We start from the raw sequence: 14,261 nt of genomic DNA, 5'->3' as shown, positions 1-14,261 counted from the left end.
CTAGCTCTTATTTAATCCAGGGAAGAGCCACTTTAGCTGGGTGATGTGTACCTCATGCTTCCCAGAAATGTCTTGTGTCTCCCTGTGCTCTTGGTGGGTAACGCGTCGCCTGCCCGCCCCTGGCCCTCTGACAGCGGTTGTGTGATTTCCCTCCTTCCAGGCAAGTAAGAAAATGTAGTGGGACGGAGGCAAGGACGAGAAGCTCCGAGCGAGCGCTGGGACGAGGGCCTCCGGGCAGGACTCCCCTCACTGCCACGCGGCCTCACCATGTCCAAGAAGGGCTCCAGCAGCCGAGCCAGGGGGGAGAAGCCGGACGCCTTGGCCGCCTTGCAGGCTGCCAATGAGGAGCTCAGGGCCAAGCTCACCGACATCCAGATAGAGCTCCAGCAAGAAAAGAGTAAGGTGTGCATCTTTTCCTTTCCTTCTGCCGTTAATTAAAACAAAGTCTATTGTTTCTGAATGCTAACCACTCTTTGCTCTGCTCGTAACTAACTTGTACACGACGTGGAAGCAAGAGGCAGCCCCTCTACTGCAGATTTTTAAATTGTTCCCCTTGTATTTATACCATGCATATGGTACAAAAGAATTCCAAAAGCGAGGGTGCTTTGGTGGTACGGCTCTCGGTGGGAAAGCCGAGCAGGGAGGATGGCCGGTCCCTGGGCAGGCAGGACTCCGCTGCGGGCAGCACGCTTGCTCCTGCCATGCAGGGAGAAACGGAGTTGAAAAATCGCATAGCTAAATGCCAGCAAAAGATCTGGAAAGACAAACATCTGCTCAGAACAGATGGCATACTCATAGTGATGGGCTGAAAGCTGTCCACCTCCTTTGTTTTTCTCACTGCAACTTTTTCAAGTAAATATTTACCTATTTATGAGGATGGCTACACTGAGGGTTTTGAATGCAGTTTTGTGTTATTCAGAAATTCTCTTTGCTGATTCTTCTCTTTAACATTTACACCAATTTCACTTGGATTTTATGCTCAAAATCCTTCAAACTGATTGCTTACAATTTCCAGATGTACAGTAATAAGCCTCAGCTCTGCCTCCTGCTCTGATTGCCAAAGTTTAGGGAGCCACAGTTTCGCCCTGAGCCTTTGAGAGTGGCGGCTGATGCAGCTTGAGCCTCAGCTTTAAGAGCCTTCAGCCACAGCCTACAGCCCACTTCTCAGTGAGGGCATGACAAATTTATTTGCTTTTCCCTAATCCCCCAAATTAGTTTCTGCTGATAAACGTTGGTGGTTTTTTGGTTCCAGTTTGTTAATAGAGACATGCATTACCATGCAGGAACAGAATGATGTTCTGCATTTTTCCGTTAATTTGCATCATTATTAGGCATTGTAGACTACGAATCCAATTTTATGGAAGCTTCTAAGGGCGTGTGTGTGTGTATATATAAATATAAAGAACATCCATTAATCCTTTTGCGGTGAAGCAGCATTTGCAGTTTTAAGAACGAGGACCCTGTTTTCCTTCTTCCCGTCCTCCCCAGCCACTTCCCATCATGGCTTCTTTTGAGTTTATGGTATGGTTTTACATTGAAACGTCATTTGACCCTTCTGTGGTCAGATATAGTTAGTTATCTGTAATGCATAATTCATTGCTTAAAAAGCATCTGATAAAATGCAGTTGTTTGGGGCTTCACAGTAGCTTGCACACAGCTTTTTATGCCCTGCGCGTGCACGTGTGCACGGTGCAGTTTGGATCTGTGTGCCTGAGCGTGCCAAAATAACGGCTTAGCGTCAGATTTCTCACGTATCCTTTTGGGGACGTGGTGTGAGAGGCTCTGCAGCTATCGAGCTGAAAAATAAAGGAAGAACTCAGACTTGCTCCACAAGATACTGGCTAGTTCCTAAATGTGTCTTATCTTAAACATTACTTTGTTTCTAGCACTGATTACGCAGAGGTAAGCCTAGTTTCTGAGTGTGCACTTCCTGTAGCGTTTGGGTACGGATGGTTAATTCACCTGAGTTTTGTGCCTCTTGCATACATTTATGGTACTCATTTATATTGCGTTAATTCATGTTTTTTATGGCACTGAATTGGGCAAATTGAAGAGTCCATAAGATTGCAAGGGATTATTATTTAATTATAAAAATAGAATATGATGCTAAATTCAGCATTGGTGTCCAGACTTTCATCTGCAATATCAATAATTGGCAAAATGATAATTATACATTTTTTCTCTTTTTCTAAATATGCAGATATTTCTGGTTTTGCTGGTTTCCAGTAAAAGAAGGGTCTTTTCTACAAATTTTCCAGGGTTCTTTTTCTTATTTTGACAACTTACTTTTTCCTTAGAAGAATTCTCAAAGTTCTCCATAATGTCAGTTTTTTTCTTTATACCTGCACGGTTTGGTTCTGCAGTGTTCTCATTTGCGAGGCAGGCTTAGGCATATTCTTAGCATGTAAACCTTATTATGTCAACTGAGGAAGGAAAATGCATCTCTACAGAACAGAATTGACCGGAACGTTTTTCCCAATAAACACTTTAGTAATTAAACATAATGTAGTGAATATCCACTTCTTAATTTTAGCATTTAAAAAAGCGCACAGGGTGTTCTGAGAAACCTCACAGGGCAGAAAAGACAGAGCAAACAGACGTGCGCTCGCTGCCTCTGACTGCAGCGGCCCAGGGGAGAGGGTCAGCCCCGCGAGCGCTGCACGCACCGCTGCAAACACCCACCGGGACGGGCTCCCAGCGCAATACCCGCCCTTATGCACCAACCGCTTCAATAAAACGCTGGGGGGGGGCGTATTTTCCCCTAAGGCACGTGATTCTCATTTGTAGCCCAGAAAATCAGTGATGACCACCTGCCAACTCTGCGGGCTCTCCTGGTGCGTGCGCACACGCGTACCCTCCCCGGCAGGGACGGAGAGCCCCCAGTGCATGCACTGCAGCGTCCTGGACAGTAAGCGGGACAGTAGTGCCTAAGCACAGCGGTTCATAGCCATAGCTACCCAGGGGACAGGTTGGGTCTTAAGGATGGTAGTTGTGGCCACCGTTGAGTTGGATTACGTGGAGCTGCAGTGGCTGTATCAATGAGGGGGGAACACCCGCTCGCGCTCCTGGAGAGAGGGCGGGCGCCCGTCAGGGCTCAGGCACGGTTGTTCCCGGGGTGTTTGTGGTTGATTTAGAGTCACTTCTGCAGCCCCAAATACTCCTGACTGCGTTGCCAGGTTAGCTGCCTCATTAACGATAACGACAGCTGTGACAGTGCATTGAAAGTATTTGCCATAAATTGTAAAAAACCTTTTCGCTGTGAAAATGTTTTACAGGGGTTTGTAACGTGTGTTTTCTTCACACAAAACGCTTCAAGAGAGGAAATTTCTCCTTTGCGAGTCTACAGCATGAAGGCTGTGCGGCAAAGCTCAGTGACCCTAGTTTTACCCGGAACATCTTTAAAAAAGCGATGTTTAATATGTAATAAAGTATTTGATCATAAAGAATGAACAAAATGCCAAATATGTCGTTCTGCACGGGGTGGTACTAATGGGCTGGGCTTTCGCTCTGAGGCACAGACATACAACATTAAAGTCTAATATTGTAACGTGATCCGTACCATTTTTAGATAATATCATAATTTGTATTAGTCATTCTGTTAATTAAAAATACTTTTTTTGATTTTCCTTGTAGGTCAGCAAGTTGGAAAGAGAGAAAAATCAGGAAGTTAAGCAGATCAAAGAGCACGAACAGCATAAAAGTACAGTGGTGGTAACAGAGCTCAAAGTCAAACTTCATGAAGAGAAAATGAAGGAGCTCCAAGCTGTTCGAGAAGCACTTTTGAGACAGCATGAAGCTGAACTACTTAGAGTAATAAAAATTAAAGATAATGAAATCCAGAGACTACAGACCCTGCTCAATGCTGTACGTGATGGCGCTCCTGACAAGGTGAAAACGGTGCTGCTCACAGAGGCGAAGGAGGAGGCCAAGAAAGGGTTTGAAGTTGAGAAAATAAAAATGCAGCAAGAAATTTCAGAGCTGAAGGGGGCTAAGAAACAAGTGGAAGAAGCTTTAACTATGGTCATCCAAGCTGACAAAATTAAAGCAGCAGAGATCAGGAGTGTGTATCACCTGCATCAAGAGGAAATCAACAGAATTAAGCGGGAGTGTGAGAGAGAAATTCGTAGACTGGTATGTGTTGCTGTCTGCATCTATGTTTTTACTAACACGTTATTGATAATAAGTAAATGAAAGTTCAGTGCTGGACTGGGATGAATGGATAAGGATGGGCATTCAAACGTCTGGAGCTTGCTTCAAATCTGTTTTACATTTACTAGCAGAGATGTCAATATTTTTTAAAAATGATTAGGATGTTTTGTAAGGAGTTTTTTTTATCTGTGTCAGTGTTTATTAATATTGTTCACATTTCAGATATCGGGAAGAGGCCTTGGGTTACTAACTGGTTAGGGGAATTCTATGAAACAGTTATGTTTCTCAGCCCATACCTCTATTTTCCCACCATTTGTTCCTTGCTGATCCACCTTGGTCCCTCCCTTTCCCTGTCTTTGCTAGTTCCCATAAACATCCCATAATGAGCTTTACACAATCCCAAAGTACTCTTTCTTCTGCATCCCAAAGTGAGTCCTAAATCCCGTAGGCAATGACCCCCTTCACTCTGCAGGGCGTTCAGGAAGGAGTTCCTCTCCGTGACCCACCTTGGTGGCTTTCCCCAGGACACGCACTGCTGCTCCTCCTTTGGTGGCCCCGCGAGCGGTGTCCCAGCAGGGTCCCCACCTCTGGCGGTTACTGGGCTTCCTCACCCGTCATTGCTCATCTGATCCTCACTGGCTCTGTGTGTGCTGGTCCACCTTCGATCACCTACTCGAGCCATTTGAGTCTCTGGGGCAACAGTTTGAGTCCCAAAGGCAATAGCCTCGTGCTTCTGGCTTTGGGGTATTCCTCCAGTGTGTTTGGAAACTTGTTGGAGAGATTAAATTGGATCATGTTGCTTGGAAAAGGGGAGAACTCCCTGCGGGAGGGAGCTCCCTCCAAGAGGGAAGCCTTTGCACGAGAGCCTGGCAGGCCACCAATACTTTCTGGGGTTTAGGGTGACTTTTTCTCTACTGCCACCTCAGACATTTGTCTTACCATTCACACGGTCTCGTGAGTGCGCAGATGATTTCCAGGACTGTATCCCTTCACTGTCGCTGCCTTTTCCAAGGACATGGGACCAAATGTGACACCCATACTCTCATGATGCATGTTTTGGGTCTTGTCTCAATATTTATTTGAAGTCACCATCTTTTCGTGTTTGCCATGCTTTTTTATAGCGTTCAGTGTCTCAGTATAAACTCATCCACGTTTCTTCTAAACCATTATCCCTTGATTATTATCCAAATCCTAAAAAAATCTAAAAGTGCACAATCAGCTTGCAGACTGGCCCCAAGTCAAAGCATGGCAGTGTAGCCATGCTCCGGTGAAGGCCCTGCAGGACCTGCCCACCGCAGGGCTGGTGCAGCATCGTCTGCGTCCTGACGAACCCCAGTGACTGCCAGTGACTGCCACGGCGTGCGCTGCTCCATTAGTCAGTGGAGTATTACGTACCCTTTATTTAGCCACCCATTCTCTCAGACTTTAGGATGTTAAGTTTTTTTCCCCTCATAGATTATTTTCTTTTTATGAAGAGGATATTAAAATAATTTATAACCAACTGATCTATTGATACTGTTCCAATATCCTGCAGTGTAAGTACTTTCTTCTCTAAACATACATTACCAGGTGCATTGATTTAATACATCACAATGAAAGGATGGCTAATGTTCATCCTAAACAAACTTGCTGCATTACATGACAAGTCCACGCTAATGGCCTCTAATGTAGAAGCTATAAAATAAATATGTTCTTAGTTATAAAGAATAGAGTGGTTTGATGTTATGTTTGCTAAATTGCCTTTGAAAATCAAACTTTTTTTTAATTCCTGCTTGAAAGAATCAGATTATCTAACTGTACTAATTAAATTACATGATGCCATCGCTTTACCAAGCCCTGAGTGCTTCCTGAATGACTTTAAGTACTCTCAGCTCCATTGACTCGACCGTAATTGATTTCAGTGGGAGCTGTTGGCTCCTGGCACCTTGCAGGGGAGGGCCCTGCTGTTTCGGGGGGGAAGGCCGGTGCTGTGTCCTATGATAAAAGCTCTCCTCTCTATGAAAATGGGGCAATTCACAAAACACTTAAACTGTTACTGAAAACCGGTGCATTTTTCCCCTTTTAAGGTAGGGGCCATCAATAAAGCACAGTCGCGGAGCCTCACTGGGCTTGCAGTGAGAGAGAGAGAAACGCGGTGCAGCCCGCCGTGAGCGGGTGCAGGCAGGCAGCAGGGCAGTGGGATCCCACCTTCATGTGACGGCTGTGGCAGACATCCAGCCCCGAGCGCTTAATGGAGTCATATCAGGATTTTAAAAGCTCCGTGATTCATGTACAATGCATTATTTAGTCATTTTAATCAAGAGGGGAAGTAACCTTTGAGCAAATTATTATTTCACGCTTTGAAAAATAGGTCTTTTTTTGTTTAGTCAGAATAGAGAAAGACAAGTTGTACTCATTCATGTTCAGCTTTGCAATGATGTGAAGTCCTTTAACATAAAGTAATTTTTGAAGTTATTTATCTCTGATGGGTACAATCTTTCATTTGCAAGTCAAGTATATCTATGCAGGCTTAGCTTACGGAGAATAATTCCATACATAGTCAGACAAAGGTTGTTTTGAAAAGGTGAGTTAGCGCTAATCCATTATTCTCCTTTCAAATTAAAACTAGGGTGTTTTTCTTTATTGGACATACAGGAACACATTTGTTGATGTCTCACTTTGGACTTTTGGGAAAATGTTAGATGGCCTTTAAAGTAACAGATGTGGTGGGAAGATACAGCATTATGGAAAAAGGAACTGTACAGCCATCAAATTTACTTCAAGCAAATTGGAGTTTATTTTGGTCTTCAGCATCATCCTCTTCTGTCGGATTTTGCCAAGGGAGGTGCAGGGTGTAGATGCTCAGGCTTTCAAAATAACCAGCTCTACTGTGAACCTTTCCATTTTGTTGGCTTCCTACAACTTTGAATGAAGGTAAATTGTCACATCAAGCCAAAACCAGTGCCAGTGAATGCACTTTGTCCTCGCCGGGTTCCTAAGGGCAATCCCTTCATTTTTGTCCTCTTCCAGAAGAGATCGTGGCGAAGGCGCAGCTGCCCTGCAGCCTCTCAAACCAGCTGGGCCTGCCCATGCGCTGCACTCATCTCCAGCAGCAAAACTAAACCCAAAATATAATTGTGGTCAAAAGGAGAATTCCTAACACAACTGCAAGCCGGCTCCTCCCCAGCTTGCACGCCGGTGCCGGGACGTGTTCTCAGCAGACCCCCCCGCAGCACACGGGCAGTTACAGTAGAGGGGTAGTATTTGCAGGTGGAAGTTTGGGTAGTTTTGCGCTGCAGGCACACAGAGGCTTGCTGACAGCTAACCAGGCGCAATCTCTCTTTAGAAACGGTTCCCGCTTAGTATTTATCCGATAAAAATTCTAGCTGTGTATTCTAGCCATTTTCCAGGTGCCAGGGTGGCTGTTACTCGTTGATGCCAATGGCTTAGGACTAACCCCATCCAGCAGGGCCCAGCGTCTTTCCCTTCTGTGAACAGCATAGGGAAGGAAATAACGTGTTTTGCGGAAGTGTATGTTCAAATTATTCTGGCCTCGTGCTTTCTGTTTGTACATACGGCTTGTGCTGTTTGTGTCTGTAAAGTCTGAGTGTGGCGCTCTCCAGAGAAGTACGACCAACCCAGTTAAGCAGCCCCTGGCTCAGAAGCTTAAATGTTAATGTAAAAGATGGGAGTCCCTTGCAGATGGTAACAAGTAAGTATGGCAACAACCTCCCTTCTAAAGAATTTCTAATTTTAGTTCACTTTTTAAGAAATTTAATTTGTGCACTTCAGAACAGCTTAAAATACTACACGAATGTATTTAATTACATTTGTGTTGCCTCCCACTAATAACAGCTCACCCTGTCTTAGCATGTGCACGCCCAGGGCAAACAGCCCTTCAGTCAGGAGAACTCCCTGAGGTCAACTGGCCTCGAATTTTGCTGAATGGGGACTAAAGTTCAATGTGGTAAAGAGCATTTAAATTTTAGTTAAATGTAGATTGGTCAGAAAGGAGAAGGGCTGAACAGCAATGGCCCTGCAGCCTCCCTTCCTCCCGCCTCCTTTATAAGAGGACTAAAACAGAAATCAGAAAAACTGAAGAAATTAGATTTGTTAGAGACTGGAAAGTGTTTATTTTCCATTTAAGATAAACTTTAGTTGATGATGACTACCAAAAGGTTTGATAACCTGCTCTAATGCCTCAGGTAAGACCATTGTACGCTGAGACCTTCGGGGTTTCCTTATGGTAATGCAACACCACAGACAAAGAGAAGATCAATCTCAGCAGTATCACTCTGAACCTCTGTGTTTACAGGCACTTCCCTGAGATTTCTCCGTTAGGCAGTAGTAAATTAGTGAAAATGTCTGATTTAAAGGATGGTATCAGATGAAAAGTGTAGGAAGCTGACATTTTAAATATTAATTTTATTGGTGATTTAGTCTTTATCTTCTCTTTTATTCCCTCATGCAGTGATGAATTACCATATTTGGTATTATAAAGGTATCTCAGCAATCATCCTATACTGGAAGGTAGACAAATTATTCAAGGTGAATAATTCCTCCTCGCAAATGTGGATTTTTTTCATCATTTGTTGTTTGAACCTCATTTACAACAGTTCTTATTCCAACCACAGCTGGACTACGGAAGGATTGTGTTGTATATTAAAAGCTATACAACGTTACTCCTACATTTTAGAGGGTCAACAAACCTCCTAGTTTTGAGTTGTTCCTTTTGTGTCTTGTGGTGAAGTTTTTAAAAATGTTTTTCTCTAGTGTCCTAAACAAGAAGTCTACCCTCTTCTGTGCTGGAACCACGGTGGTGGTGTGCTGCAACACACCTAACACGGGGCTCGGCTTTGGGGCTTCTGGCTGTCTGGAAGCGCTTTGAAACTGTTGGCCCTGGGTGTGAGGTCTCTGCTTTCAGCAGTGGAGGTCTGAGGCACCACACGCTGCATTGTATGGCATTGGGCATGTCCTGAGCGTGAGGAAAGAATGATGAAGATTTGAAGGTAGAGCAAAAGAGGGGAATGCAAAATAGGACAAGTGTGGGAAAAATCTTTGAACCTTTCTTTATGCACAATTATTTCTCCCATCCAAAGTACCTTTCTCTTCAAGTGTAGTATTAAATTTAATTCTACTCGATTTTTTGCTATAAATTGTGCAAGTTGTTATTCATTGAAAAATCTACTCTGATTAGCACTTTTTTCAATAAATCTTAATGTAAATCCAGAAGTATCTAATAATTTGATATGAGTAGCTTTACATACAGCATTACCAATTCTGCGTACTGCAATTCACACTTCACACTCCAAAAGGAACCAGTTTTCAGAAACAAAAGCCTTTAGTCACCTGGCAAAGGAAGTGTTTTGGTTATTTACAGCCTGAGTGGGGCAGCAAATTATAGTCTCACCTGTGCCACTTAACCTTTCTATGCTTAACAGCTTAACGCTGCATCTCATCAACATCGTTCCAGTGATTTCAGTGGAATTATGGTGATTTGCAGGACAGTAATGAGGGCCCAGGCCCTGCCCATCAATGTCAGTCCTTTGAGCCGGTGGAGCCGCTGGCGAGGCCGCCGCAGCGCTCGGGTTTGAGACCGTATTCCCGGGGAAAGCGTTGGGAGCCAGTGGTGTCCAGGGGAGCCGCCTGTCGGCCCCGTGCCGTGGGCTGCTCTGCTAGAGGAGCGGTTTGCCGTGCCGCCGGCTGCCAGGCAGGATGAGACGGTGTGTAACAGCCGCTGTAGTGTGTTAGCTGTCTGGAAATGGACATATCCCATTTTCTGTTTGGTTATGAACATTTTCTGTTTGGGTAAGTGTAACGGGGATTTAATCAGTCTGAAATAGAATTGTTCTTTGGCCAAAGTTGTAGCAGAATCACATTGCAGAATGAAGTTTTTGGTAATGCAAATTGCGTGTGTCCTTGTTTAACTGAAAACAGATGACATGTATCGGTTGTATCGGGAGATGTATCAGTTTCTGGCCCCACTCTGCCAAGAGGGTCAGTGAAACATGTCAGTGAAACAGGCTGGGGTGTTCCCAGGAGCCACCCTGTGGGTTTGGGGATGACACGGGTGGCTGGAAGGAGCATTTTGCTCTCCTAAAAATACATCATGTACTTTGCAATGTGCAGCTTATTATTGCAATATAGGTTGTAGTGTCTGTTGTACCAAGATGTTACAGTAGCAGGAGAGGTGATTACGCTTTGCATTTTGTGTTTCATCTGTGCTGAAATAGGGAGAATAGTCCTTGGTCAAAAAAAGAGAAACCTCAGCTTGCTCCTGCATTGTGTCGCGGTGTTCCCATTGTTTGCAGTGGTGGAATCAATGCGGGTTTTGAGCTGCGGCGTGGTCTGGCAGCCTGACTCAGATGTGTAAGCATGTTAGCCGAGTTTGAACGCCTTGAATTAGGGGCATTAACAAGTCAGCAGTATCACTCTGCAGGTGTGGTACCACCCCCCCCTCCCCCCACAAGCTATTTGTAAAACATCAATCAGAGTAGTTAATATAAATGTGCAATATGAGAACGTTGGCTTGAATTATTCTTGTAGAGTGTTTGGCAAAAACTGGTTAACTTAATCTAGCTGGGTGTTGCTGATGAGTGGCATATATCACCAGGACCAAGGGGCATTGCATGTATTTCTTCGAGAGCTTTAAGGCAAACTACAGGAATATTGAGATGGAAGGTGAGACCTTATAGCTCCTTCCAGTGCCTGAAGGGGCTCCAGGAGAGCTGGGGAGGGACTCTGCATCAGGGAGGGGAGCCGTGGGACAGGGGGTAATGCCTTTAAAGTGAAAGAGGAGAAATTTAGATGAGATATGAGGAAGAAATTGTTGGCTGTGCGGGCGGTGATCCCCTGGGGCAGGTTGCCCCGAGAAGCTGTGGCTGCCCCATCCCTGGAGGTGTTCAAGGCCAGGTTGGACGGGGCTTGGAGCAACCTGGGCTGGGGGGAGGTGGCCCTGCCCGGGGCGGGGGGTTGGAACTGAATGGTCTTTAAGGTGCCTTCCAACCCAGACCATCCTCTGATTCTATATGACCGTGAGCACCACTGCTTGTGGGGCAGACATCCCCTTCTGCCAGCCTCTGCACAGGAACCCCATCTCTCGGGGGGTGATCACACTGGAGGGGGGAACCCCATCTCCTTTCATCTGGGCCTCCTGTTGCCAGCCTGGGCAGTTCAGTCCCGTCCGCTCCCGAGGGCTGAGTCCCAGGGCAGGTCTCCTCCGGTGTCCTAATTGGCTCTGACACCATGACCGGGGGGAAACGCATTTGTCATGGAACAGCTCCAGCTGGAGGGGGGCTCCTTCTTTGCATTTAAACCCACAGCCTACGAATGACTGGCTTTTGTCCACCACGTGCTGGTGGCTTCAAAGGCAGATTTCTGGGGCGTGTGGCCGTGCTTCTTATGGCGTCTGAATTTGCAGAGCTGCAAAGGCCCCAGGAACATCGCAAGGAGAAATTTCCCAACCCGGGAAACTACATGTTGGTTTTACAATCATGATGGAAATAATACATTTTAAAAGAACCATACAGCTCAAAACCAGCTGCATATCAGACCATGCTAGGCATTGCACTGGGTAGCACAAGGAGGGAATAACAAATTTACCTTTGCATGGAATTATGTTTGCATAATTGGCATCAGCTGTGCTCACGGGCTGGTTATTAATTAGCGCTCCCACATAAATATTCATCCCGAGTCGAGGCAGCCTGCTAGAACTAAAGTGGGAATACCCACGGCGCGGCACAGAGCATCCTCTCAGGTGGTTGGACGCTGCGCATCTGCGCGCTGACGCCCTTTCACCGGCGCCACCGGTGCGGTGGGGAGGAGGAGTCGCGCCGGTCCCGCACCCGCCGCAGAATGAGGCCGGCGCGTGCGACAGCCTGCTGGGGTGCGCGCCTGGGGACGGGCGCCTCTTCCAGTGAGTTGCAAGTTGTTTCTTGTCTTTATGTTTTCTTAACGTTACTAGCGCTAGGAAGAAATGTGCTAAATAATAATGCTCGGTGAAATGCTTCCTTCAATTTGTGCTATTTCTATAACATTGCTATTCAATAACGAGCTGCAAACATCAAACTGTTATACATATTTCATGAATGTGAATTTTGTCGTATGAAGGGAAATGTGAATACTGATGTTTCTTTAGTTGTTTATGAAGATTATGTTTTGTGTTTTTTATATAAAACAAACCATTAGTGAAACACTGTGAAGTCTTTGTTATTTTCTCCAGTTTCTTTGTTCTTTCTAATTCCAAGTGTTGCCTATGTTGTACCATGTCTTTGTTTTCATATAAATAGGGAAAAACTGCCCAATATACTGCTTATTTTAAACAAATCATCATTTGCTGATGTGTTACCTTTTCATTCATACATCCATTTAGATTTCTACCTGATCAGGTCTTTAGCAGAAGGACCTCAGTGGGCATCTCTTTGTTTCATTCAGAGTTAGTAGACTGTTGCCTTAATGGAAATTGTTGAAACACCTTTAATAATACGGCAACCAAAGTACATTTGATTTGTTCCATTTTACTAAAACAATCTAAATTTTGCATAACTTTGAAACGCAGTTTCCGCGCAGGTATTTATGAGTTATCCCACCCATCTTTTGGCAAAGGCTGGCTCTTCCCCTGGGGATGAGGCGGGATCTCTCTGTGTTTGTAGCTCGGTTCTTCCTTCCTTCAGCTGTGGAAGGGCAGGACCTCCCCGGGCAGCGCAGCCCCTCGGGGACCCCCCTGGCTCCTGCTGGAACTGGAACGGCGCAGCTTCCCAGCTGCGGGAGAGCGATGGGGTGACGGGGCACCTCGCCTGGCCGGGGCCGGGACACAGCCTCCACGCTGTCCAACGGAGGGACGTGGTGCCCCAACCCGCTGTGTCCTCTCCTGTGGCAATTATTTCACAGCTGTAATCGACCCCTCCACCCAAACACACCGCATGGAAGTAGTTTCCCGGTACGGCTGTGGGGTGTGTGTGAGCTGCCACCACTTGCCTTTTCCCTGCCTGGGCCAGTTACTGGGAACAGAGTACTTTGAGTGACCTGTTAATTCACAATGTCATTTTTTCCAGGTTTACAGACAAAGCTAGCAAATATAAAAGTGCCAAGCACAGTTCCCAAATGGCAAAATGTTCTTATTTCAAGCGGGCCACATTGTAAAAACTGATCATTTAAATTATATGTGTAAAGTCTCAAAAACTTATGACAAAAATCTTATGCATTTATGATGTCTGAAACCAGAGCAGCAAATATATGTATGATTTCTTTCTTTCCATAGAATCATTATCGGTAAGCACATTTGGCAGCCCTGTGCCGTGTGAGTGTAATTAATACTTTATATTCATGTATAATGTATACGTATGCAATCCAGCTGGGAAGAGCCTGAGCTTCTGTTGCAAGGATGTACCTGATCGCAGGCACAGAGGAAGGTTTGGGGCTGTGCTCAGTAATTTTCGTTAGGCAGGGCACGGGCCATCCTGGTCTGAACGCTCTAACCGGACCCGGGGTCTGACCCCGGCATACGCTACGGCACCGGTGCCCTGCCCGCAGCGCGAGCGCCCGCTGGCCCCGGCACAGGACTCCGCACGGGCAATGTGGCTCAGCCCCGCGGAGAGGGAGGCTTTGATTCGGGCTGGCATTCCGAAAAAATCCCAGTACGCTCTCCCTCGGAAAACATTCCTGGAGCACCTGCAAATTCATCGTGCCCGCCCCAACAGCGACGAGGGAGAATCCAGTGAGAACACTGCAGCCAAAGAGGAAAGAAGAGGATTAGATATGGCTGGACATTTGTCATTTAAGCACTTAATGATTTTGCATAATGTTTATTATGCATAAGCAAAACCTTTCATGGAAAGGAAGTAATTAAACAAATTGCTCACATGGGAGTCTTTTGGAAAAAGAATTTTAAAAAATCACATTCCTTCTATATTTCAAAAAATAAAAGGATATTCAGGTTTTAATATTTTTCCTTTAAAATTATGAATCCAAATTTTCAAAAGGTGGTGTCCAAGCAAAATGCTGCAAAATCATTAAAATGTGAACTCATCCAAATAGTGATACGAATATTAGGTTTTAATTTTTTTTTAAGATATTCTGAAATGCTGCTAAGAATATGGGTTATTTCCCAATCATTTGAATGAAAAAATTCCTGC

At 45.3% G+C, this 14,261-nt stretch overlaps 1 protein-coding gene across 1 annotated transcript in view; it reads left to right on the top strand.

Annotated features, from left to right (window-relative positions):
* The first annotated feature begins 267 nt into the window (after nt 1-267).
* JAKMIP3 (Janus kinase and microtubule interacting protein 3) overlaps nt 268-14,261 on the top strand; it is a 39,094-nt gene continuing 25,100 nt past the window's right edge. The window contains exons 1-2 of the mRNA XM_009892715.1: nt 268-402; nt 3,634-4,131. Coding sequence (XP_009891017.1) covers nt 268-402; nt 3,634-4,131 — 633 coding nt within the window. The remainder of the gene's footprint in view (nt 403-3,633; nt 4,132-14,261) is intronic.

Source organism: Charadrius vociferus, unplaced genomic scaffold, assembly GCF_000708025.1.
Source record: "Charadrius vociferus isolate BGI_N301 unplaced genomic scaffold, ASM70802v2 scaffold38, whole genome shotgun sequence".
In the NCBI taxonomy this organism is placed as follows: Eukaryota; Metazoa; Chordata; class Aves; order Charadriiformes; family Charadriidae; genus Charadrius; species Charadrius vociferus.
The sequence above is the reverse complement of the archived record's forward strand: the minus strand, read 5'-3'. Positions and strand labels throughout refer to the sequence as shown.